Source organism: Oculina patagonica, chromosome 8 (assembly GCF_052425735.1).
Source record: "Oculina patagonica isolate OP01 chromosome 8, crgOcupat, whole genome shotgun sequence".
Classification (NCBI taxonomy): Eukaryota; Metazoa; Cnidaria; class Anthozoa; order Scleractinia; family Oculinidae; genus Oculina; species Oculina patagonica.
The window spans coordinates 18,707,259-18,734,471 of NC_135765.1; the positions used below are offsets into that span (position 1 = coordinate 18,707,259).

At 38.8% G+C, this 27,213-nt stretch overlaps 3 protein-coding genes and 1 pseudogene across 5 annotated transcripts in view; 2 read left to right on the forward strand and 2 right to left on the reverse strand.

Moving 5' to 3' along the window:
* The window catches only part of LOC144662793 (uncharacterized), a 192,926-nt gene that overhangs the window by 72,129 nt on the left and 93,584 nt on the right, over window positions 1–27,213 (reverse strand). The window lies entirely within an intron of this gene.
* Window positions 3,265–10,146, forward strand: LOC144662805 (uncharacterized). 2 transcript variants are annotated; one of them, XM_078523744.1, is made up of 16 exons: window positions 3,265–3,474; window positions 4,472–4,726; window positions 4,933–5,199; window positions 5,534–5,827; window positions 6,149–6,460; window positions 6,684–6,719; window positions 6,847–6,966; window positions 7,398–7,419; window positions 7,498–7,558; window positions 7,822–8,074; window positions 8,179–8,289; window positions 8,621–8,811; window positions 8,918–9,040; window positions 9,173–9,243; window positions 9,918–9,958; window positions 10,046–10,146. In XM_078523744.1, exons 1-16 carry the CDS (start codon window positions 3,270–3,272, stop codon window positions 10,144–10,146), a joined length of 2,463 nt encoding a protein of 820 aa, XP_078379870.1. In that variant the 5' UTR covers window positions 3,265–3,269. The 2 variants fall into 2 exon arrangements, with proteins under 2 accessions (XP_078379870.1, XP_078379871.1); XM_078523745.1 differs by lacking the exon at window positions 9,918–9,958 and having other exon boundaries at window positions 10,046–10,139.
* On the forward strand, window positions 13,280–26,743 carry LOC144662862 (tyrosine-protein kinase receptor Tie-1-like; annotated as a pseudogene). Its single transcript, XR_013572534.1, has 18 exons — window positions 13,280–13,616; window positions 14,614–14,868; window positions 15,075–15,341; window positions 15,675–15,968; window positions 16,290–16,601; window positions 16,825–16,860; window positions 16,987–17,106; window positions 17,538–17,559; window positions 17,638–17,698; window positions 17,962–18,214; window positions 18,319–18,429; window positions 18,849–19,039; window positions 19,146–19,268; window positions 19,402–19,472; window positions 25,058–25,098; window positions 25,186–25,282; window positions 25,833–25,932; window positions 26,463–26,743. The product of XR_013572534.1 is annotated as a tyrosine-protein kinase receptor Tie-1-like (transcript).
* Window positions 20,819–23,911, reverse strand: LOC144663175 (uncharacterized). Its single transcript, XM_078524102.1, has 2 exons — window positions 23,601–23,911; window positions 20,819–21,321 (listed from the first exon to the last, which is right to left on the reverse strand). Exons 1-2 carry the CDS (start codon window positions 23,776–23,778, stop codon window positions 20,819–20,821), a joined length of 681 nt encoding a protein of 226 aa, XP_078380228.1. The 5' UTR covers window positions 23,779–23,911.

Consider the following 27,213-nt stretch of genomic DNA (forward strand, 5'->3'; position numbering starts at 1 on the left):
ATGTAAATACACTGTAATTTTTGTTGTTGTTGCTGCTGTTGCAATTCTAAATTTTATTGATTAAAACAACCTTTAACCTGTACCACTTTCTTACTTCAATGGAATGATTTTTTTGGCGATTTCTTCCCTGGCCATGACAAAAATGACAACAGTTTAGAACTCATATATGTTATTTACAAACAAGGAGAGAACTGTTCTGTCATAAGAACGTTTCAATGGAGAAGATGCCGCCGACAGAGAATGCTTTGCTACAACACACCAAGCGGGCGTTGTACCAGGCTTCAATCTGGACCACTTGTACTGATACTCAGCAGGACATCCCCTCACCAGCGGACTTTGCTTGGACCAAAGTTGGTAGTGCGTGGGTACCAGTTTGGTTGACAGTTCCAGAGCTGTCCAAGGCATGCCGAGAGCTGATAAAGTGCTCGTGTAAGGGCGACTGTTCCAGTTGCAAATGTGGCAAAGCGCAGCTCAAGTGTTCACCACTTTGCAAATGCAAGTGCAACCTCCACGGCGGGTCTCAAAATAAGTGACACGATCCAACTTTTCAATTAAAAAAAAAACGTTGTAGATACATTCCTACTCAAAGTGTATTAAAAGTGACCGACAAAGTTAAAATTGATGTGTCCCAAATCTTTGGTGAAAATTAAATTTGGCAAAGCTCTCTGGGCGGATCCAGGACTTTTAATGTGGGGGAAAGGGGGATGCGGGAGTTAGCAAATATTTGTTTGCTATTTTATTTAAGCCACAGGTTTTTTGGAAAAAGAAGAGGGTAAATGTAAGAAAATATATTGGCCTTATTTTAACCGAAAATTTCAACGATTTCTACACATTACCGAGTGCCATTTCGCTTATATTTTTCAGGTTATTTCTGCTATATTTTTGAAACTAGGGGGTGGCTAGCCACTCATTCCAACGCCCGGCTAGATCCGCCCCTGATGTTCGTGAAATTTTGACTGACGTATGGTCTAAAACTAGTCATTGTGAAGGTTTTAGAGTAATTTCATTCGTCTAGGATATTTTAATTTCGATTTATTCTTCCAACCTAAAGCCGCCGAAGTTTTTCATTAGTAAGATGTTAAGGAACCTGCAAATAACGTGTTTTTCTTCTAAATTTGACTTATGGGTTAATCACACCGGATTAAATATCAGGTACTCTGCTAGATGCCTGCAAAAAATGGCAACTGAAACCCTCTGAGAAATCTTATCGACCGATTACGAAAGGAAAAATCGCGGAACCGCTTTTATTAACTTATGCAAATGAGCTAAAAACGTTATTGTTTAAATTTCGAGAAAAATACAACATTTTGGATGGAGCAACGGATAAACTTAAATAAGGTATAGAAAAGAGTCCGCATGCAAAAATTGGTGCTTTTATCACGCCGGTAACGATTATTACGCTAAGCGACCTGACTACCGGACAACAGAGCTCAGTGAAGTGCGGTCGACTTGGTTGAGTTAATTTACATTGTGTTTAATTTACATAACCTCCTTTAATCTTTATCGAGCACCAAGACTTGTTCGACAGAAATTGACATTAGATTTCTTTTAACAACTAACAAAGTGATCACACAACGACAAGTAAAAGAAACCGACGTTCAGTTGTATAAAAATGAATGACAGACCTGACTACGCAATATTACGACAGTCACAGCAAATAACCTCATTAATAAGTGACATTTAGCAAGTTAACTTTCCAAAGAATTGTATGGATTTTTATACCTAGAATATGCAGCGAGCTTCTAAGCCGCATTTCCGATAGTTTTACTTTTGGTTTACCGACAGCTAAAAAATTGAAAGGGAGAACTCCGCTACCAGGGCGGAAGTACACTTGAAAGGCCGACAAACATAAGCCAAATTCAATGACTTCACCGTTCTAACGGCAAGTACAATCAGAATTGAATAAGCTGATATTTATATTCTCCCCAGTCATAGCGCACAAAAGCAAAACGAAGTTAAGAACGTGTAGAAGTCTTTGTCAAAGGTCTTTGGGCCACCACTAGTCAACTGCAGCAGTTGATCATTCGCTCTCTTTTTCATCGTGATAACAGCTCTTGAATGACTGTTGCTAGGGCATTAAGAGAGTCGTTAGGCAGCTTAGCAGCCGACTGTTCAAAAAATGTTTTTTGAATGGTGCGTTGCTGGCTTCCTTGTCTCCTATTTCTATGGTTATGTGACTCCGCTCTGCGGCCCTTCGCGCCGCTGGGGAGCTCTGCTATTAGCTAAGAAAATTTGTTTAAGGGGACTTGTTAAAACTGAATTTTCACATGAGGCAAAAAAAAAAAAACAGAAAATTAAAAAAGGTTTTTGTAGAAAGGTTCGAAGGGTGTTTGCGAGTTCGGTAACTTTCGTGTAGTACGCATCTTTTAACAGTGTGGTGGCTAGCGTGAGAAAAGTGGCACTGGCATCCACTATAACTATAAGCAGACATTGCCCAGGTTTGCTTCCATGTTCGCTTTGTATTATTGTCACTTTTCTCGCTTCATTTGGCAGGTTATAACTCTCGTTCGAAAGGTTTCTCCGTTGATATCCGATTTCTTTATTTTTCTGGCCATGAATTGATTCCACTCTCACACTACAGAATCGCAACTGCCGAAAAAAATCTACCGAATACAAAGGTCATTTTTTGTAGAAAGATCTTACTTTTGGTCTGACCATTTTAAAAAACATTGATTATAAAACGTTGCAATTCGACACAGAATAAAAGTTCTGCTGTCTTGTTCAACTGATAATTTAAATTTTACAAGCACTCGCATTGCTAGATAAAAGAAATTACCCGGTAACGTAGAAATTAATTTCTAGCATGAAAACATAACTTTACTGTGGTGTAAAGCTCAAGTAAAGTTGGAGTTTAGTTTAGAATTTAGTTCAGTTGCTTTACGCTTACTTTACATTTATTTAAAGCTGACCTTTACGCCAGCTTTACACTTAAGTTCAAAGACAGATAAAAAGACTCCTTTACGCCAACTCTACAAACACGTACTTAATTTATGGTATTAAGTTGGATAACCAACTTTAATTTAGATTTAACCATCTTCAATTTCACTTAAATCTCAATTTTCATGCTCTGTATAACTTTGGCTTGGGCTTCGTAATTTTCAGGAGGTCAGAATAGTTTCACTTCAAAGTATGGCGGAAAAACTGTGGCTGGAATGGTTGGTTCGACTGTTAATTTCAAATGGGTCTTCTCTGGCGCTGTTAATGTAGTTGACTGGGGACTGAAGAAAGATGGAGTGAATGATTTTAGGAAAGGTGGAATTCTGGCATCTATGAAGAAAATTGGTCTTGTGTCAATACCAGTCCCTTTACCATACAGTGGACGTGTGAGCGGGAGTGGTGACGTATCCTCTGGTCAGGTCATCTTTACTCTAAGCTCAATCAGAAAGAGTGATGAAAGATATTATGGCTGTAGAATAGACATGTCTACTGATTTTAATTCGCCAAAATTTGACTCTGTGTACTTGGAAGTTAGAGGTGAGTAAATTCTAGCAACCCAAACAGTTTAAGGCCAGGGCCGTCACTACATGCAGATTTGTTTTTCCAAGCTGCAATTTACCTTTATAACTTGGAGTCACAGATTGTTTCGTTTCAGAAAATATGCACATATGTCTTCAGATGTGACAAAAACTTAGCCCGCTGAATTCTCCATTTCAGCGCGCAAAATACGCCACAATGCCCAATGAAATTATTATGATTAATGGTTTATTGCGGCAGGAGCAACAAAAGCCAAGCGCAAAGCGCGATCGGAGAAGGGGTGACTTAACTACTCATGCTCGCGCTACCAATGCCGGACGTTTTTAATTTTGATATAAAGGCACATAAGCGCGAGGGAACACTTTTGCGTTCGTTAACAGCGTCGCTTTCCAAAGTGGAGTGCAACACCTCCAAGAAAAGCCTCTTATTGTAATTTTTTATGCCACGCTCGCAGATCTGGGCGTCTTTCGATTGGATGTTGTGTTCCGCTGACTCGGCATGCTGCCTAATCGATGATTCGCTGTTGCTCGTACTTCACTTTGTAAACAATTTCTGCTATTCGATTAACCGCTGGTCGATCCTTCGGCTTTTTGAACACATGGCCCAATGTTCTTTCAGGCTTGAATTCCGTCAAAATGTGGAATTTCTGGACGACGCAACCCACTCGATCCGATGCGCCTCTTTCGTACGGAATGACTGCGAGCCCTAGTGGTCTTTCTTGCGTGTGCCTTTCTCTGGTTCTTTCCCTAATACATTTCTTAAACAGGACGTTAGGTTACCCGTTTACTGTAAGATTCTCCATGACTCGATCTTGTTCACCGCTTTTGAGTTCAGGGTTGTACGGTAGCAGGTTGGCCCTGTTCATGACTGTTTTTACCACGGCTTCATTCCATGATATGTCCATTTCATTTTATGGCTAATAGGAAGCAACCCACTCTGTGAATGTTATCTGCTGTAATCCTTTTCAATACTGTTTAAAAAAGTTATCTCATTGCAGAGCTACCAGTTATCAGCCCACTGTCAATAAACGGAAGTTACATTGAGGGATCATCAGTCAATATTAGTTGTGCAGCGACTGGGAAACCAGACCCGGAAGTATCATGGATGCGAAATGGACAAATCAAAAGTTCTGGGAAGAAAATAACATATTTGAACTTTGACAGAATTACCAGGACAGACGATGGACTGTACACATGCCGAGCTAACAACTCAGCAGGAACAAACACTCGCACTGAGAGCCTGGTGGTTCGTTGTGAGTTAGAAATCTTTTAATTTCTAGATGTATTTTATAAATTAATATTTCTTACAAAACAAGTTAACATCAAATTTCTTAAATCAGACATTGACTACAAGATAAATCAACAACAGTGGCGTTTCTTTTTTGCATTTACGTTTTCCTCTTTAATATTGAAGGACTTTAAACAAAAGTAAACGAATTGTTTTACGTTACTTTTTCAGACCCGGCAGAAATACTAAGTGTTACTTCATCAGCTGCCAAGTCATGGATTGGTCAGAAAGTGACATTGAAGTGTGTGTCAGATGGTGTTCCTACACCAACACTCAAATGGTACAGACCTGATGAAAACGAACTAAACACAGTCACAGCTAAAGAGGGTACAGTGGGGGTGACCATAAATGATGAGCAAGATTTTGGTCAATACAAGTGTGTCGCTTACAATGGCCTTGATCCTTTAAACAACGCCTCGATGCTACTTGAACAGATAAGTATGTGACGGCTAGAGAAGAGTCAGTTATAATACCTGAAGTTCGAAAGACCATTTTTGGAACTGCTTAAGTTAGGATAGAATGTCCCTAAAAATGGACGTTTAAACTTGCAAGATTTAAATCTGGAAAGGGATTTATCCCTAGTTATCACTGGTTCCAGGGAATTGATAGAGATGGCGAGCTTTCATATAGGCAAACAAAGGGGTACATTGTTTTTTTCGCAGCTACCACGCTTAACGCTTGTAGTTATATGACACATCATTTAAACTTTGTTTCGAATAAAGAAGCTATAGTGATAAAAATCAAATTTCTTCTTTAATTTGATAATCATTAGAAGAACCAGGCTTCCCGGCCATAGTTTCTTCATCTTCAGACATCCAAGCCACTTCAATGACAGTAAAATGGACTGCACCAGCTGATGATGGAGGGAGTCCTATCACAGCATACCGAGTGGTCATATTAAAGGGTGGCACTGAGATAAAGAATGAGAATGTTACTGACCCTGGTACAACAAGTCTGTCTGTTGGAGGTCTGGAGAGAGATACCGAGTACAGTGTGAAGGTGTTTGCCAGGAATGCTGTGTTTGAGGGTGCAGCTACGCAGAAGACAATCATGACAAAGATTAAAGGTACGATTTCCAGCGGCCTTCGTTAATTGAAAGTCCAACCAAAAGGGACACAGCTGACATTACATCCAATAATTTTGCTACATTGTTGTCCATTGTTCTGACTATTATTTCATAGAAAGTGGTGTAACATAATTGTCTCACAGTTGTCTCTGACTGATAAGCAAGACTTTTTCAAACACAAGTACATGCGGTTAACATGACGGATCAACAAGCAGCCTTCACAAAAAGCGCACAAAATGGTGACACCAAGCATAACGTAATGTGGCAATTATGCGTTTCATCTGACTAACAGAACAATGTTTTTACATTTTTATCAATTAGGAATTCCCGATACACCAAACAGTATAGACATGCCTGCGGAGGTACATAGTGATGAAGTGGCTTTAAAATGGACAAAGCCAGTCAGCAATGGAGCGGACATCATACAATACACTGTATATATACGGAACGTTAGTAGCAACGGTATCGTAGGAGACTGGAGAAAGCTTGAGGTCATTCATGATGTCTCTGTTCATGAATATGTCGTCACGCTCAAAAAGGGTCAGCGGTATGAGTTTGCTGTGACTGCGACTAACAAATTTGGAGAGAGTCTGAAACAACAGAAAAGCATAAAGAGAGTCAGAGTTTTAGGAGGTAAAGTAATGGAAGATTTACTTTTCTTGTTGCAGATTATTCCTCTAAGTAGTTCTTTTTTTCTGATATTTCTGTTTGTCGTTAAAAGAAATAAGCAAGATGCTCCAATTCTCCTATAATAATGCCTTAGACAATTGAAGTTATTTTATCTTTGATAACTGTTCAACTACCTTGTATACACATTCTTCCAAACTAATTTTATATCCGTTTTGGTGTTTTTCAGGGTTCACTAAATCGACTGCAAACCAGAATGAAACAGGTAAGCTGTGTATAAAAAATGTACCCATTTCAAGCCTTAATATAAAATAAATTCGAGATAACTGGTTTGCAGGCATGTCACTTAAAAAGCGGGAACAGATAATAATTTTAAATGTTATAACCCACAGTTGTTAGATGCGACAGGGAAGTGGAGATTCTTCATGCTGTTTATCTCAGTATCATTATCTTATTGGTGATAATCATTGTTATAATCAGTGTTATCAGCTGGAGAAAGCGTCAAATTCCAGGTAATTCTTTGCATTCGAATTCATTCTTAACACATTCTTTGCTAAAATAAAACTGAACTAACAAAGTTTTTAAGTCCTAAAACTTCGTCCTGTTCTGTTATATGTTACGAATGGCAACCACTGGATCTTTGCTCAGTAGCAACATACCATTGAGCAAGTGAATTTTCCTCTTTTACTCATGGATCCTTGTTACTATTGATACTGATCGTTTTACTTAAATGAGGTTAACTATCTACAAGATCCTGATACCACTGCGTCACACCGTTTTTTTCCTAAAATATTTCCAACCGTTTTACTTTGCTAAAAAGGCTAACAAGGATCCTTTAAGGCGTCGTGAGACAGGCAAAATGCTAGTAAGGAGATTGGTTAATGTATAGCCCATTTGTTTTGTTTACTTATTGTCTTTCTCACAACACGTTCTTGCTTTTCAGCAATCTTCAAGCGTGGAAAACAGTGAGTACAACAGTCAAAATTTGGTGATCACAAAATAACAAATTTACTTATAGCTTTTTTAATAAACTCTTTTTTCAGGAAAAGGCCTTCTAATCCCAGTGTTAGCAGATCATCATCACGTGAAGATTCCATTCAAATGGTAAGTTCTTTCAATTTCTCTTTCAGAATAGTTCGCGAATAAAGCCATTTTATGACATACAACGAAAACTTTTTACAAGAGAGTGTAGGTTGGCAAAAACTGTTTCCTTTGGAGACAAAATTCTTTCACATCATTTGCGTATTTCAACCTCATCTCCTATCAGAGATAATGTTGGTTCACCATGATAATTTTCAGCCGGACCTTACATATATTCTCTGTCAGTTATTTAGTTGTTATCTTTACTTTTTACTGGTTATTCCTAGACAACTGCTGTCCAGCAGGAAGCAGATGCTCAGTCAATAGAAACAAGTGAAGTTACCAGCACAACTTACGAGATTCCTAACAGCAGTGATTACATGCCGCTTCATCCTTCAACAAGAAGCTGGGAGATCAGACGAGAACAAGTCAATATCATTAAAAATATCGGAAAGGGAGCTTTCTCCCAAGTTGCTAAGGCAACAGCAAGGAACATCAATGGTAACCAAGATGTGACTGTGGCTGTGAAAATGCTGAAAGGTTATCTCATTAACAACTTTAAGCGAAACTGCGACCTTTTTTTAAATTCGATTGATTGATTGCAATGGTCTGATATTTTTCTTAAATCGATTTGCTTCAAATAGAAAATGCTCCTGATTCAGACAGAAAGGACCTGCTTTCAGAACTTGAATTGATGAAAAAACTGAAGCCTCATTCTCATGTGATAAAGTTGTTGGGATGCGTAACAGAGACTGGTAAAGTAAATTCGAAGTAACTTTAATAATAAGGACTGGAACTCCCTTATACAATATTTTGTTGTGCGTAGATTTTAAAGCTAAAACAGACGTCATATTCGATAAACGAGAATGCCCAATCGCCCATCGCATATAAACAAATGTCTTCGTTTTGAAGGTTGTAAAATGAATGATACGTACTTATGATGTTAGTTTTAAAAATGGCTGCGAAATATGTCCCTGCCTCGACTCGTTAGCTCGTAATCCAGAAAGTGAGTTCATTTCTATTTTTCTCTGCAATTCACTGAAATCTTGTCTGTATATGTCAACCGCTTTTCTTTTCTTATTTAAGATCCCTTACTGGTCCTTATTGAGTATGTGCCGTACGGTGATCTGCTGGGTTATTTGAGGAAGAGTCGTGGGCTCAATGACACGTATTTTAATAACCCGGATAGAAAGCCCAAAACAAATTTAACTTCAGAACAGTTGATGAGGTTTGCATGGCAGATAGCTGATGGGATGACTTATTTGTCGACAAGAAAGGTAAACATCTATGATTATATGAATTCACCGAATGGTAACAAATGAGAAAACCACACCAAATAACAAGGACGGCGACAAGTTTATAATTATGACATATTTCTTTTAGATAATCCATCGTGACTTGGCGGCCAGAAATGTTCTTGTTGGTGAAGGAGAGAAGTGTAAGGTGACAGATTTTGGGATGGCGAGGAATGTTCACCAGGATGATATTTATACCAAACAAAGTCGGGTGAGTATTCTCCATCCCTCCCCCTCCCCCCGAACTTTCCCAATAACTTATCTTAATCTGTCGTAATTGTTGTTTAATTGAGCCTATGATATGATAAAACGAATAAGACTAGTGAGGCTGTTTATCTTCCAGGGTCGGTTGCCTGTCAAGTGGACTGCTTATGAAGCTTTGCTATATGGAACATACACTACACAAAGTGATGTGTAAGTGCTGAATCGAACAACTAAGCACTGATTATCTCTTTTCTCAATTTGCTTATAACCTGCACATCATACCAACTAGCATGTGGGCAGTTTTTTTGTTTCCGTAAAATAAGATTTTTTATGACGTAGCATTAGGCTTTTTACACGATCGCCATGCCACAAAAAAGTAATGCTAACCACCCAGTACAATCGTGCAGGGTTTCATGATTTTATCATAAAACGCACAATTCTTACCCTTAACATCTTGACTAGTACAGTAAAAAGCGATGAAACCAGAACGAAGAACGAACGGGGACACTAATAACTATAGCTTGTCGATGGTTACGAAGCTAAGTACTTTCCAGGGATAAGCTTGACGATTACTATTACTATAACTAATATTACCTCATTATAACTATTGCTTTGAAGGTCACGTAGGTAGCTCATGTTGTTGCTCAATCCTTACATATCACGGCAAAAATAGACATGAGCACAATTCTGTTTATTTCTCTGGGTTTCACAACCCCTTTACTTGGATTAGATAATATTAATCCCTTTCACGGTCAAAAACGCGTCCTTTGACTTGGTGTCGTAAAAACGTTTCTTCGCCACTATCCCCTCCCCCACCCACCTCTTTTTCCTATACCATTTATATTGTTACCAATGAAGTGTTACTCATATTTGTTTTCTCGCAGATGGAGCTATGGTGTCCTTCTGTACGAGATTCTTACCATAGGTAGGTTCAGATACATATCATTTATATAATAAAATTAACCATACATCATCAAAAAGCGTTCACTTTACTTACGATTTTCTCATCTAGGTGGATCTCCATATCCGGGAATAGACGCTCGCCAAATCGCCATGAAACTTCAAGAGGGATTTAGAATGCCAAAGCCAAAACATGTGGATAGCAAAATGTAAATACACTGTAATTTTTGTTGTTGTTGCTGCTGTTGCAATTCTAAATTTTATTGATTAAAACAACCTTTAACCTGTACCACTTTCTTACTTCAATGGAATGATTTTTTTGGCGATTTCTTCCCTGGCCATGACAAAAATGACAACAGTTTAGAACTCATATATGTTATTTACAAACAAGGAGAGAACTGTTCTGTCATAAGAACGTTTCAATGGAGAAGATGCCGCCGACAGAGAATGCTTTGCTACAACACACCAAGCGGGCGTTGTACCAGGCTTCAATCTGGACCACTTGTACTGATACTCAGCAGGACATCCCCTCACCAGCGGACTTTGCTTGGACCAAAGTTGGTAGTGCGTGGGTACCAGTTTGGTTGACAGTTCCAGAGCTGTCCAAGGCATGCCGAGAGCTGATAAAGTGCTCGTGTAAGGGCGACTGTTCCAGTTGCAAATGTGGCAAAGCGCAGCTCAAGTGTTCACCACTTTGCAAATGCAAGTGCAACCTCCACGGCGGGTCTCAAAATAAGTGACACGATCCAACTTTTCAATTAAAAAAAAAAACGTTGTAGATACATTCCTACTCAAAGTGTATTAAAAGTGACCGACAAAGTTCAAATTGATGTGTCCCAAATCTTTGGTGAAAATTAAATTTGGCAAAGCTCTCTGGGCGGATCCAGGACTTTTAATGTGGGGGAAAGGGGGATGCGGGAGTTAGCAAATATTTGTTTGCTATTTTATTTAAGCCACAGGTTTTTTGGAAAAAGAAGAGGGTAAATGTAAGAAAATATATTGGCCTTATTTTAACCGAAAATTTCAACGATTTCTACACATTACCGAGTGCCATTTCACTTATATTTTTCAGGTTATTTCTGCTATATTTTTGAAACTAGGGGGTGGCTAGCCACTCATTCCAACGCCCGGCTAGATCCGCCCCTGATGTTCGTGAAATTTTGACTGACGTATGGTCTAAAACTAGTCATTGTGAAGGTTTTAGAGTAATTTCATTCGTCTAGGATATTTTAATTTCGATTTATTCTTCCAACCTAAAGCCGCCGAAGTTTTTCATTAGTAAGATGTTAAGGAACCTGCAAATAACGTGTTTTTCTTCTAAATTTGACTTATGGGTTAATCACACCGGATTAAATATCAGGTACTCTGCTAGATGCCTGCAAAAAATGGCAACTGAAACCCTCTGAGAAATCTTATCGACCGATTACGAAAGGAAAAATCGCGGAACCGCTTTTATTAACTTATGCAAATGAGCTAAAAACGTTATTGTTTAAATTTCGAGAAAAATACAACATTTTGGATGGAGCAACGGATAAACTTAAATAAGGTATAGAAAAGAGTCCGCATGCAAAAATTGGTGCTTTTATCACGCCGGTAACGATTATTACGCTAAGCGACCTGACTACCGGACAACAGAGCTCAGTGAAGTGCGGTCGACTTGGTTGAGTTAATTTACATTGTGTTTAATTTACATAACCTCCTTTAATCTTTATCGAGCACCAAGACTTGTTCGACAGAAATTGACATTAGATTTCTTTTAACAACTAACAAAGTGATCACACAACGACAAGTAAAAGAAACCGACGTTCAGTTGTATAAAAATGAATGACAGACCTGACTACGCAATATTACGACAGTCACAGCAAATAACCTCATTAATAAGTGACATTTAGCAAGTTAACTTTCCAAAGAATTGTATGGATTTTTATACCTAGAATATGCAGCGAGCTTCTAAGCCGCATTTCCGATAGTTTTACTTTTGGTTTACCGACAGCTAAAAAATTGAAAGGGAGAACTCCGCTACCAGGGCGGAAGTACACTTGAAAGGCCGACAAACATAAGCCAAATTCAATGACTTCACCGTTCTAACGGCAAGTACAATCAGAATTGAATAAGCTGATATTTATATTCTCCCCAGTCATAGCGCACAAAAGCAAAACGAAGTTAAGAACGTGTAGAAGTCTTTGTCAAAGGTCTTTGGGCCACCACTAGTCAACTGCAGCAGTTGATCATTCGCTCTCTTTTTCATCGTGATAACAGCTCTTGAATGACTGTTGCTAGGGAATTAAGAGAGTCGTTAGGCAGCTTAGCAGCCGACTGTTCAAAAAATGTTTTTTGAATGGTGCGTTGCTGGCTTCCTTGTCTCCTATTTCTATGGTTATGTGACTCCGCTCTGCGGCCCTTCGCGCCGCTGGGGAGCTCTGCTATTAGCTAAGAAAATTTGTTTAAGGGGACTTGTTAAAACTGAATTTTCACATGAGGCAAAAAAAAAAAAAACAGAAAATTAAAAAAGGTTTTTGTAGAAAGGTTCGAAGGGTGTTTGCGAGTTCGGTAACTTTCGTGTAGTACGCATCTTTTAACAGTGTGGTGGCTAGCGTGAGAAAAGTGGCACTGGCATCCACTATAACTATAAGCAGACATTGCCCAGGTTTGCTTCCAGGTTCGCTTTGTATTATTGTCACTTTTCTCGCTTCATTTGGCAGGTTATAACTCTCGTTCGAAAGGTTTCTCCGTTGATATCCGATTTCTTTATTTTTCTGGCCATGAATTGATTCCACTCTCACACTACAGAATCGCAACTGCCGAAAAAAATCTACCGAATACAAAGGTCATTTTTTGTAGAAAGATCTTACTTTTGGTCTGACCATTTTAAAAAACATTGATTATAAAACGTTGCAATTCGACACAGAATAAAAGTTCTGCTGTCTTGTTCAACTGATAATTTAAATTTTACAAGCACTCGCATTGCTAGATAAAAGAAATTACCCGGTAACGTAGAAATTAATTTCTAGCATGAAAACATAACTTTACTGTGGTGTAAAGCTCAAGTAAAGTTGGAGTTTAGTTTAGAATTTAGTTCAGTTGCTTTACGCTTACTTTACATTTATTTAAAGCTGACCTTTACGCCAGCTTTACACTTAAGTTCAAAGACAGATAAAAAGACTCCTTTACGCCAACTCTACAAACACGTACTTAATTTATGGTATTAAGTTGGATAACCAACTTTAATTTAGATTTAACCATCTTCAATTTCACTTAAATCTCAATTTTCATGCTCTGTATAACTTTGGCTTGGGCTTCGTAATTTTCAGGAGGTCAGAATAGTTTCACTTCAAAGTATGGCGGAAAAACTGTGGCTGGAATGGTTGGTTCGACTGTTAATTTCAAATGGGTCTTCTCTGGCGCTGTTAATGTAGTTGACTGGGGACTGAAGAAAGATGGAGTGAATGATTTTAGGAAAGGTGGAATTCTGGCATCTATTAAGAAAATTGGTCTTGTGTCAATACCAGTCCCTTTACCATACAGTGGACGTGTGAGCGGGAGTGGTGACGTATCCTCTGGTCAGGTCATCTTTACTCTAAGCTCAATCAGAAAGAGTGATGAAAGATATTATGGCTGTAGAATAGACATGTCTACTGATTTTAATTCGCCAAAATTTGACTCTGTGTACTTGGAAGTTAGAGGTGAGAAAATTCTAGCAACCCAAACAGTTTAAGGCCAGGGCCGTCACTACATGCAGATTTGTTTTTCCAAGCTGCAATTTACCTTTATAACTTGGAGTCACAGATTGTTTCGTTTCAGAAAATATGCACATATGTCTTCAGATGTGACAAAAACTTAGCCCGCTGAATTCTCCATTTCAGCGCGCAAAATACGCCACAATGCCCAATGAAATTATTATGATTAATGGTTTATTGCGGCAGGAGCAACAAAAGCCAAGCGCAAAGCGCGATCGGAGAAGGGGTGACTTAACTACTCATGCTCGCGCTACCAATGCCGGACGTTTTTAATTTTGATATAAAGGCACATAAGCGCGAGGGAACACTTTTGCGTTCGTTAACAGCGTCGCTTTCCAAAGTGGAGTGCAACACCTCCAAGAAAAGCCTCTTATTGTAATTTTTTATGCCACGCTCGCAGATCTGGGCGTCTTTCGATTGGATGTTGTGTTCCGCTGACTCGGCATGCTGCCTAATCGATGATTCGCTGTTGCTCGTACTTCACTTTGTAAACAATTTCTGCTATTCGATTAACCGCTGGTCGATCCTTCGGCTTTTTGAACACATGGCCCAATGTTCTTTCAGGCTTGAATTCCGTCAAAATGTGGAATTTCTGGACGACGCAACCCACTCGATCCGATGCGCCTCTTTCGTACGGAATGACTGCGAGCCCTAGTGGTCTTTCTTGCGTGTGCCTTTCTCTGGTTCTTTCCCTAATACATTTCTTAAACAGGACGTTAGGTTACCCGTTTACTGTAAGATTCTCCATGACTCGATCTTGTTCACCGCTTTTGAGTTCAGGGTTGTACGGTAGCAGGTTGGCCCTGTTCATGACTGTTTTTACCACGGCTTCATTCCATGATATGTCCATTTCATTTTATGGCTAATAGGAAGCAACCCACTCTGTGAATGTTATCTGCTGTAATCCTTTTCAATACTGTTTAAAAAAGTTATCTCATTGCAGAGCTACCAGTTATCAGCCCACTGTCAATAAACGGAAGTTACATTGAGGGATCATCAGTCAATATTAGTTGTGCAGCGACTGGGAAACCAGACCCGGAAGTATCATGGATGCGAAATGGACAAATCAAAAGTTCTGGGAAGAAAATAACATATTTGAACTTTGACAGAATTACCAGGACAGACGATGGACTGTACACATGCCGAGCTAACAACTCAGCAGGAACAAACACTCGCACTGAGAGCCTGGTGGTTCGTTGTGAGTTAGAAATCTTTTAATTTCTAGATGTATTTTATAAATTAACATTTCTTACAAAACAAGTTAACATCAAATTTCTTAAATCAGACATTGACTACAAGATAAATCAACAACAGTGGCGTTTCTTTTTTGCATTTACGTTTTCCTCTTTAATATTGAAGGACTTTAAACAAAAGTAAACGAATTGTTTTACGTTACTTTTTCAGACCCGGCAGAAATACTAAGTGTTACTTCATCAGCTGCCAAGTCATGGATTGGTCAGAAAGTGACATTGAAGTGTGTGTCAGATGGTGTTCCTACACCAACACTCAAATGGTACAGACCTGATGAAAACGAACTAAACACAGTCACAGCTAAAGAGGGTACAGTGGGGGTGACCATAAATGATGAGCAAGATTTTGGTCAATACAAGCGTGTCGCTTACAATGGCCTTGATCCTTTAAACAACGCCTCGATGCTACTTGAACAGATAAGTATGTGACGGCTAGAGAAGAGTCAGTTATAATACCTGAAGTTCGAAAGACCATTTTTGGAACTGCTTACGTTAGGATAGAATGTCCCTAAAAATGGACGTTTAAACTTGCAAGATTTAAATCCGGAAAGGGATTTATCCCTAGTTATCACGGGTTCCAGGGGATTGATAGAGATGGCGAGCTTTCATATAGGCAAACAAAGGGGTACATTGTTTTTTCGCAGCTACCACGCTTAACGCTTGTAGTTATATGACACATCATTTAAACTTTGTTTCGAATAAAGAAGCTATAGTGATAAAAATCAAATTTCTTCTTTAATTTGATAATCATTAGAAGAACCAGGCTTCCCGGCCATAGTTTCTTCATCTTCAGACATCCAAGCCACTTCAATGACAGTAAAATGGACTGCACCAGCTGATGATGGAGGGAGTCCTATCACAGCATACCGAGTGGTCATACTAAAGGGTGGCACTGAGATAAAGAATGAGAATGTTACTGACCCTGGTACAACAAGTCTGTCTGTTGGAGGTCTGGAGAGAGATACCGAGTACAGTGTGAAGGTGTTTGCCAGGAATGCTGTGTTTGAGGGTGCAGCTACGCAGAAGACAATCATGACAAATATTAAAGGTACGATTTCCAGCGGCCTTCGTTAATTGAAAGTCCAACCAAAAGGGACACAGCTGACATTACATCCAATAATTTTGCTACATTGTTGTCCATTGTTCTGACTATTATTTCATAGAAAGTGGTGTAACATAATTGTCTCACAGTTGTCTCTGACTGATAAGCAAGGCTTTTTCAAACACAAGTACATGCGGTAAACATGACGGATCAACAAGCAGCCTTCACAAAAAGCGCACAAAATGGTGACACCAAGCATAACGTAATGTGGCAATTATGCGTTTCATCTGACTAACAGAACAATGTTTTTACATTTTTATCAATTAGGAATTCCCGATACACCAAACATTATAGACATGCCTGCGGAGGTACATAGTGATGAAGTGGCTTTAAAATGGACAAAGCCAGTCAGCAATGGAGCGGACATCATACAATACACTGTATATATACGGAACGTTAGTAGCAACGGTATCGTAGGAGACTGGAGAAAGCTTGAGGTCATTCATGATGTCTCTGTTCATGAATATGTCGTCACACTCAAAAAGGGTCAGCGGTATGAGTTTGCTGTGACTGCGACTAACAAATTTGGAGAGAGTCTGAAACAACAGAAAAGCATAAAGAGAGTCAGAGTTTTAGGAGGTAAAGTAATGGAAGATTTACTTTTCTTGTTGCAGATTATTCCTCTAAGTAGTTCTTTTTTTCTGATATTTCTGTTTGTCGTTAAAAGAAATAAGCAAGATGCTCCAATTCTCCTATAATAATGCCTTAGACAATTGAAGTTATTTTATCTTTGATAACTGTTCAACTACCTTGTATACACATTCTTCCAAACTAATTTTATATCCGTTTTGGTGTTTTTCAGGGTTCACTAAATCGACTGCAAACCAGAATGAAACAGGTAAGCTGTGTATAAAAAAATGTACCCATTTCAAGCCTTAATATAAAATAAATTCGAGAACTGGTTTGCAGGCATGTCACTTAAAAAGCGGGAACAGATAATAATTTTAAATGTTATAACCCACAGTTGTTAGATGCGACAGGGAAGTGGAGATTCTTCATGCTGTTTATCTCAGTATCATTATCTTATTGGTGATAATCATTGTTATAATCAGTGTTATCAGCTGGAGAAAGCGTCAAATTCCAGGTAATTCTTTGCATTCGAATTCATTCTTAACACATGCTTTGCTAAAATAAAACTGAACTAACAAAGTTTTTAAGTCCTAAAACTTCGTCCTGTTCTGTTATATGTTACGAATGGCAACCACTGGATCTTTTCTCAGTAGCAACATACCATTGAGCAAGTGAATTTTCCTCTTTTACTCATGGATCCTTGTTACTATTGATACTGATCGCTTTACTTAAATGAGGTTAACTATCTACAAGATCCTGATACCACTGCGTCACACCGTTTTTTTCCTAAAATATTTCCAACCGTTTTACTTTGCTAAAAAGGCTAACAAGGATCCTTTAAGGCGTCGTGAGACAGGCAAAATGCTAGTAAGGAGATTGGTTAATGTATAGCCCATTTGTTTTGTTTACTTATTGTCTTTCTCACAACACGTTCTTGCTTTTCAGCAATCTTCAAGCGTGGAAAACAGTGAGTACAACAGTCAAAATTTGGTGATCACAAAATAACAAATTTACTTATAGCTTTTTTAATAAACTCTTTTTTCAGGAAAAGGCCTTCTAATCCCAGTGTTAGCAGATCATCATCACGTGAAGATTCCATTCAAATGGTAAGTTCTTTCAATTTCTCTTTCAGAATAGTTCGCGAATAAAGCCATTTTATGACATACAACGAAAACTTTTTACAAGAGAGTGTAGGTTGGCAAAAACTGTTTCCTTTGCAGACAAAATTCTTTCACATCATTTGCGTATTTCAACCTCATCTCCTATCAGAGATAATGTTGGTTCACCATGATAATTTTCAGTCGGACCTTACATATATTCTTTGTCAGTTATTTAGTTGTTATCTTTACTTTTTACTGGTTATTCCTAGACAACTGCTGTCCAGCAGGAAGCAGATGCTCAGTCAATAGAAACAAGTGAAGTTACCAGCACAACTTACTAGATTCCTAACAGCAGTGATTACATGCCGCTTCATCCTTCAACAAGAAGCTGGGAGATCAGACGAGAACAAGTCAATATCATTAAAAATATCGGAAAGGGAGCTTTCTCCCAAGTTGCTAAGGCAACAGCAAGGAACATCAATGGTAACCAAGATGTGACTGTGGCTGTGAAAATGCTGAAAGGTTATCTTATTAACAACTTTAAGCGAAACTGCGACCTTTTTTTAAATTCGATTGATTGATTGCAATGGTCTGATATTTTTCTTAAATCGATTTGCTCCAAATAGAAAATGCTCCTGATTCAGACAGAAAGGACCTGCTTTCAGAACTTGAATTGATGAAAAAACTGAAGCCTCATCCTCATGTGATAAAGTTATTGGGATGCGTAACAGAGACTGGTAAAGTAAATTCGAAGTAACTTTAATGGAACTCCCTTATACAATATTTTGTTGTGCGTAGATTTTAAAGCTAAAACAGACGTCATATTCGATAAACGAGAATGCCCAATCGCCCAACAACAACCATTTTATTTTTTTTTTTTGCCAAATTAAATAGAAGATAAATTACAGCATAAAATAAATTAACTAAAATAGGCAAAAAAAACTACGCCCATCGCATATAAATAAATGTCTTCGTTTTGAAGGTTGTAAAATGAACGATACGTACTTATGATGTTAGTTTTAAAAATGGCTGCGAAATATGTCCCTGCCTCGACTTGTTAGCTCGTAATCCAGAAAGTGAGTTCATTTCTATTTTTCTCTGCAATTCACTGAAATCTTGTCTGTATATGTCAACCGCTTTTCTTTTCTTATTTAAGATCCCTTACTGGTCCTTATTGAGTATGTGCCGTACGGTGATCTGCTGGGTTATTTGAGGAAGAGTCGTGGGCTCAATGACACGTATTTTAATAACCCGGATAGAAAGCCCAAAACTAATTTAACTTCACAACAGTTGATGAGGTTTGCATGGCAGATAGCTGATGGGATGACTTATTTGTCGACAAGAAAGGTAAACATCTATGATTATATGAATTCACCGAATGGTAACAAATGAGAAAACCACACCAAATAACAAGGACGGCGACAAGTATATAATTATGACATATTTCTTTTAGATAATCCATCGTGACTTGGCGGCCAGAAATGTTCTTGTTGGTGAAGGAGAGAAGTGTAAGGTGACAGATTTTGGGATGGCGAGGAATGTTCACCAGGATGATATTTATACCAAACAAAGTCGGGTGAGTATTCCTCTTTCCCTCCCCCTCCCCCCGAACTTTCCCAATAACTTATCTTAATCTGTCGTAATTGTTGTTTAATTGAGCCTGTGATATGATAAAACGAATAAGACTAGTGAGGCTGTTTATCTTCCAGGGTCGGTTGCCTGTCAAGTGGACTGCTTATGAAGCTTTGCTATATGGAACATACACTACACAAAGTGATGTGTAAGTGCTGAATGGAACAACTAAGCACTGATTATCTCTTTTCTCAATTTGCTTATAACCTGCACATCATACCAACTAGTATGTGGGCAGTTTTTTTGTTTCAGTAAAATAAGATTTTTTATGACGTAGCATTAGGCTTTTTACACGATCGCCATGCCACACTGAAAAAAGTAATGCTAACCACCCAGTACAATCGTGCAGGGTTTCATGATTTTATCATAAAACGCACAATTCTTACCCTTAACATCTTGACTAGTACAGTAAAAAGCGATGAAAAAAGAACGAAGAACGAACGGGGACACTAATAACTATAGCTTGTCGATGGTTACGAAGATAAGTACTTTCCAGGGATAAGCTTGACGATTACTATAACTATAACTAATATTACCTCATTATAACTATTGTTTTGAAGGTCACGTAGGTAGCTCATGTTGTTGCTCAATCCTTACATATCACGGCAAAAATAGACATCAGCACAATTCTGTTTATTTCTCTGGGTTTCACAACCCCTTTACTTGGATTAGATAATAATCCCTTAGACGGTCCAAAACGCGTCCTTTGACTAGGTGTCGTAAAAACGTTTCCTCGCCACTATCCCCTCCCCCACCCACCTCTTTTTCCTATACCATTTATATTGTTACTTATTTCCTAAACTGCGTACCGAAAATAACTTATTTATGCTCTAAACTCTGTAATGATGAAACACACAAGCAAATAGACAATAAAAGAATTTATTGTATTGGAGGAATAGGTCGAGCAGTGCCATAATACGACCTGTACAAAACACAACTTACATAATACAGAAGAATAAATGGTAGCAAAATACAAAATGAGTCTAAACTGACTCTTGCAAAAACTGAATTAATTAAATTCCAATGTGCAAAGGAACATAAAGACGTGAGTCGACTTTATCGCGAACATAGCCGTCTTTAGCTGAATCTGATTTCCACCTTCCGTGAACTTTGAAAAGGCGATCAGGAACATTCAGATTTGCAGCGGAAGTAGCTCCTCCGGACCTGAAGCTGTGATTACTAAACTTAGAGGGGTCTAACCCAATAGCTAACAACTTCTCCTTAAGAATTTCTCCCGCTCTGCTAGCAGTGAGGGGCTTGGAAGACAAAACATTGCACTTCAAGTTCTTGTCGTACCGTAAGGATCTGAAAATGAAATTCTGAGAAAACAAAGGAATCCTTGCAGCTTCTAAGTACTTAATAAGGTAAGTATAAGGACAAGTACAATTACCAGTCTTAGCAATATAAACCCAAGAACCGTCTCTGTACTTATCAGTCTTGCTGACTTCAACAAAAATCTTATGATAAAGATCTTCAGTAACAATGTTAGATCTCCTAATGCTTAAAAGCTCGGAAATGCGGAAAAAACCAGCATAAACACATACAGACAAACCTGATATCAAGTAAATTACTACTTTCCCCATAGTGCTGGAAAATTAAGCCAAGGATCTCTGGGGTAATGGGCTCCGCCTTCCTGACAGGTTTACGAGGAAGGCGACTGGAAGCCTCAACAATAGACTTGACAAGAAACTTGTCGCACGGATTGCAATTTTCAAAACCTGCTAACTTATGCACCCAGTTAATAGCATAAAAAACGCTGTAAATTGTAGAGCTACCTAGTGAATTCTCAAGTAAATGATGCAAATACAAGGAAACTGTGATTGAAGTAGCTGGGAGAAAAGAAACCTCCCCAGTGCTATGCAAGCACCACGCCTTAAACTTACAAAACGATCTACAATAATTAATAACTGTGTTATCAGCTCGAGAATTGAAGGCAGAGAGCCAAAGCTTCTCACAAAGTGGAACGCCAAACGTCCGACTGGCAGCTGCTTTAACATCTGAAGCAAAAAATAGAGAAAATGAAATGACAAAAAAGACCAAACCAAAAATATAACTGAATAAATAAAAACACGCGGTGAAATAAAAGTAAGGATGGGTCCAAGCGGTCCCTAAAACACAGCAAAACATCGCCACTAAGGGCCCAAGTGGTCCCTGCATAATGAAAAAGACCAAGTGGTCCACAAAAAGGGATCCAAGTGCATCCCACGATACTCGGATACCATGTGGTATGAGCGTAAACATTCAACAAACTGCAGAGGAAACCCTCAACAGATGTGAAAGGGGGGGGGGGGGGGGCGTTAACGCAAGGCCTCTCTAGGAAATCCTCAAGAACAGGACCCCTGAACGGAAATTTTGAGATCCAAAAAGGGCATTTTTATAATTACCCAAAACAAAAACATCACTACCCATGGGGATCTCGAGAAAATCAGAGAATATGGGGGACAAACCCTCGTCTGTAAAAATCAATGGCCAAAATGGAGCGGAAGGCCAAGCAGGAACAACAAGTGTAGCGCGACCGCCAAGGGCAACCATGTGACTGAGGACCCTGGGGATGAGAAAAATAGGTGGAACGAGCCAATTATTCTCTCCCGCCCAAGAAACAGAAAAGGCATCAACCGCCTCTGTTCCAGGGCACCAAAACCTGCTATTGAAACGGGGCAACTGAGTATTTTCATGATTCGCGAAGCGGTCCACGGAGTGAGGACCCCATTTCTCCTCGGCCAAAAGGAAATAATCCCTGTTGACCCGCCAATCATCATAATCCACCACTCTACTCAAAAAATCAGCTCTATCATTAGCCGATCTCGGAATCCATTCAACTTCCAATGTGATGCAATTGAGCAAGCACATACTAAAAATGCGCAAAGCTAAACGTTGCAAATCTTTCTTCATGCTTCCCACTTCAACAATTCTAGAAACGCTCTGATTATCAGTATACCACTTAATAGTGTGCCCTTTAACCAAAGGCAAAAAAGATTCTAGACCCAGGGAAATAGCCTTTAGTTCCCTGTACGAGGAGCTCTTCTGAGCCTCTTCAACACTCCACATCTTATGAGAGATGGTGTTATGAAATTCTAACATGTAACTGGCACAACCCGTAGAACTCGCATCGGAATAACATACACGGGTATAATGAGACTGTACAGACAACAGGCGTCTACTGTTTAGGGAAGGAATATTGTCTTTCCAAAAACATAGTTCATTCAGAGTGGAACCCGATAGGGAAATTTTGCTATCCCATGTAGGACTTCTTAAAATATCGAAATGAGAATACCTTGTCATGATACGAGTAATATTACCAAAAACGAAACCCATTGAGATAATCTTACCAACGAACTGGGCCAATTTTCTAGCAGTGCTAGAAGGATACTGAGAACGAATTGAATCAATAACCTGTACCGCACTGAGAATTCTTTCTGAAGGGATGGAGATAGTATAAATAGACAAATCAATACAATAACCCAACCAAACTAAGCAAGAAGTAGGCTGCCAAATTGATTTACTGTCATTGGGAAGGAAACCAGAAAGCTGAAGCGAAGTCTTAACAAATAATGAAGCAGCTTCGCAGAGAGCGAAATCACGGGCAGAACCAAGCCCGTCATCAAGGTAAACTGTAATTCTCACAGCATGACTCCTCCAATATCTGACAAGAACACGAACAACCTTAGTAAAAATATACGGAGCTGAGGATAACCCAAAAGGGAGAACTGTAAACACAAAAAACTTCCTTACACCATTAACAACCCAAGAAAACCCTAGAAAAGTTTGATGTTCCTGCAAAATATCGATATGGTGGTAGCCAGATTTAAGATCAAATTTAAACATGAAATGATCGAAGGGAAGGTAAACACAAGCGTTCCTAATATCCTCAAACTTAAATTTCTCTTTCCAAATGTGTTTATTGACATGCCTAAGGTCTAAAATCAACCTCTTCTTACCACACTCTGTATGGAAACAGACAAAGGATTGACAACATGAGGAGGACTAGATCCTTGAACAACTGAGCCTGACAAAAGAAGCTCCTGAATAGCCTCTAAAACAAAATCAGCGTGCATGAGCGCTGAACGGTTATTATCAAAAAATGCATTCTGAGGAACTGTAATAAAAGGTATGGTATACCCCTTGTCAATAACCCGGAGAATGAAATCATTTGCACCTAGAGTAAGCGACCAAAAATTAAATTGAGCTCTGAGCCTACCCTTAACTGATTGAATACGATTGGGAGAATTCTCAAATTCAAAACGCTCCTCGAAAACTAGACCATCGTCTGAAATACCTTCAAGAGTATCATTCACCACTTTCTGGTCAGAAATGGAATTACTGCTGCCCAGAAGAGCCGCTGTCTTTACTTGGGAAACTTTGGAGCTGTTTGTAGGTTGATGGGGCAGTGAAGTATTTGTTGTGGCAATTGACTCTCCAATGACCGGTCTGGCCGCAGGCGAAGCAGATGTCATAACGGCCTTTATCAAAGGCGCCTTTCGACGTTTGAGGACGAAAATTAGTAAAATTTCTTGGAGTAATAGAGGAGACAGTTGATGAAGAACCAGATGACGTGCCTGGACGCTGAACAACCTGTAGAAACGGAAGAAAGGGGGAAACTAAGTGACGGTCGATTGAAGGCACTGAAATGACCTAAAGTGAGAGCACAACACGTGGTGAACCTATTTAAATACATCCCAAACAATAAGCGTGATAAACACGCCTAAATGCGGTACGCATTACGTAACCTCCATTCCGACACATAATACCAACGCACCGAGCATAAATACATTTATTTCCTAAACTGCGTACCGAAAATAACTTATTTATGCTCTAAACTCTGTAATGATGAAACACACAAGCAAATAGACAATAAAAGAATTTATTGTATTGGAGGAATAGGTCGAGCCATAATACAACACTGCTAAACGCTAAAGAAAATAAAGAACGGGCAAAGAAAACGAATGAAAGTAACAGATAAAAATACTCAACTTCTGTCCCGACTTCGCAATGCGGGCGTTCTTCTTCTTTCTCAACGCTCTCTGCTCAGCAGCACGGATCTTCTTTTCGTCTTCAGAACCAGAAGCGACTTCGTCAGAAAGATACTCGTCAACTGCGGCCCAACCTGCTTCAGATTTGTCAGCAATTCTGATGAGCTTGTTTCTTCGCTTTATGGCCTTTGAAGCGGAGTTGAGGGAATCGTCGAGTTTAAGAATCAACGCTGAAACTTGATGATTTTCGGGGTTTTCAAGGTCGACGAGAGATTTCAGCGAATCGACAAAAGAAAGACTCTGGGTGATGTGCTCCAAAGTCTCGATATTGAACTCGAACTGCTTCTTGTTGCCGCTAAACTTGAATGTTAAGTTCGATTCGGACTTAAGTTTCTTAACCAAGGAAGAAGACGACTTGAGTTGATCTTCCGAAAGCTCGCGCTTCAAATGCGAAAACTTCTGATCAAAGTAAGACCTTAAGTCTTCAAGAGTCCCAGCAGAAATAGCTTTTGGAACCTCCTCGCCTTCTTTATCAGACATGATAAACAAGCAAAGACTAAGTGACGGTCGATTGAAGGCACTGAAATGACCTAAAGTGAGAGCACAACACGTGGTGAACCTATTTAAATACATCCCAAACAATAAGCGTGATAAACACGCCTAAATGCGGTACGCATTACGTAACCTCCATTCCGACACATAATACCAACGCACCGAGCATAAATACATCAATGAAGTGCTACTCATACTTGTTTTCTCTCAGATGGAGCTATGATGTCCTTCTGTACGAGATTCTTACCGTAGGTAGGTTCAGATACATATCATTTATACAATAAAATTAACCATACATCATCAAACAGCGTTCACTTTACTTTCGATTTTCTCGTCTAGGTGGATCTCCATATCCGGGAATTAACGCTCGCCAAATCGCCATGAAACTTCAAGAAGGATTCAGAATGCCAAAGCCAAAACATGTGGACAGCAAAATGTAAATACACAGTAGTTTTTGTTGCTGCTGTTGCAATTCTAAATTTTATTGATACCTGTACCACTTTTTACTTCAATGAAATAATTTCTTTTGCGATTTCTTCCCTGGCTATGACAAAAATGACAATAATTAAAACCTCGTTGTCTTGTTCTTAATACACTTTACTATCAAAATGTCTCTCTCCACACAGGTGTATAAATGGGTACCGGCGAATTAAATGCTGGGCTAACATGGGGTAACCTTTCAATCGACGAGCATTTCATTCAGAGGAGAGTAAAAATACTCCCGTCGCTTTATGGTTTGGAAACTGGGATAAGCTCCGGCCTGATGGGCCACTAGGCTCTAACGCAGATTTTACCTTCTTTTTATGTTATACATGTTTATAGCAAATTTCTGAGCTTACAATGTCCTGTTAGGACGCATATTTTCGAATTTAATTTAGATCTTTTATGAACTGAGTGCCGCTCTCTAATCTCGTTTAAAATAGCGCAACTATGCTATTTACATAATGCTTTTTTTGGTTGTTTTTAATTCTCTTTCTGTTGTTTAGATATCAGACTATGCTGAAGTGTTGGGAACAAAACCCAAGTGATCGACCAACCTTTCCTAAACTAAAAGAAACGATGAAGGACATGGAGAGAAACCACAAGGTAAACATAATAGGATTCGGCATATTTTACCAATAACGCAAAATTTAACTATAAGAAACATGTTCTACTTCTGTACATGTCTGTTAGGAAACAGCGCGAAGAAGAACGAGTAGAGTATAGTATTAAACAGTGGAAGGTTCTCGACCTTTTCTTTTGCACCTGGAACACTCGACACAAAATGTGGACTGAAATTTTCAATATAAGTCGTAATCAGATTCACCTTTTTATATGTCCATTCAGATTTCCAAGTTGCGTACAACATCCTTGGCTCAATGAGAAGAAAAAAGAATTTTAGTTCCAGTGGCTAACTTCATTTATTTCAGTTCCCAAGATGGCGCAGTCATAAAATTAGCAAAGTAGAAAAAATAACAAGCGATTGGTGCGGAAGCATTATCTTCGCTGCTAATTGATCTTTGTATCGTTAACACCATGAGCTAAGAAGAATTTAGGATGTCAGCCAACAAAAATCACCTTAAATCGAAACTGAAAATTTATTACACACTAACCTGCAATATATTTTTTTGTTTCAGACATACATCAACCTTGATGAGTATGACAACAGCTTGTACGCCAACATGGAGGATCTTACGGCTGATTAATAAGTAGTGAAACAGACGTTGTGTTTACTCGGGTGAAAACGTTAATGTAAAAGAGAAGTTGCTATTAACAACAACAAAAAACAAAAATGAAAGTAAACCCAGTTAGAAGCACAATTATCTGCCAACAGAAAACAAACAATATTCCGTAGCGTAGGCAAGTAAAGTGTCTTTTCATTCAAGCCAATAAAAACTATACTTGAAATAAAAAAAAAGTAGCCACTAGATAAGTGTTCAATTAGAAAGCATATCAAAACGTTTTAAAATCACACTGGTATTTTTTTATAACGTATCACTTTTCAGAGTCTCCATGTCGGGTCTCTAGCTAAATTGTTAGCTTCTTTTTTAGCGGTTCTTTTATACTGCTTGTAAGACCGATGGATATAAACTCGATTAATAGCCCTTTCGGTGATAAATTTCCTTAGTTTTGCAGTGTTTCGTTTGTACTGTTCTGTCATATCAGAAACCCATAAGGGTTGAATCGTGTAACTCCCTATGATTCGCATTGTACAAAGCGTTTGCACATTCGTTTACACTAAGTAGCATATTTGGAAAATCACGAGAAACATATACCCCAAACCCCTTACCCCAAAACCAAAAATTATGTTGCGAGTGTCATTACGTGCATAAAGCATTCGCGTACAAATTTTTCGTGTTTCCAAATATGGTACTTAGCAAAATGAAT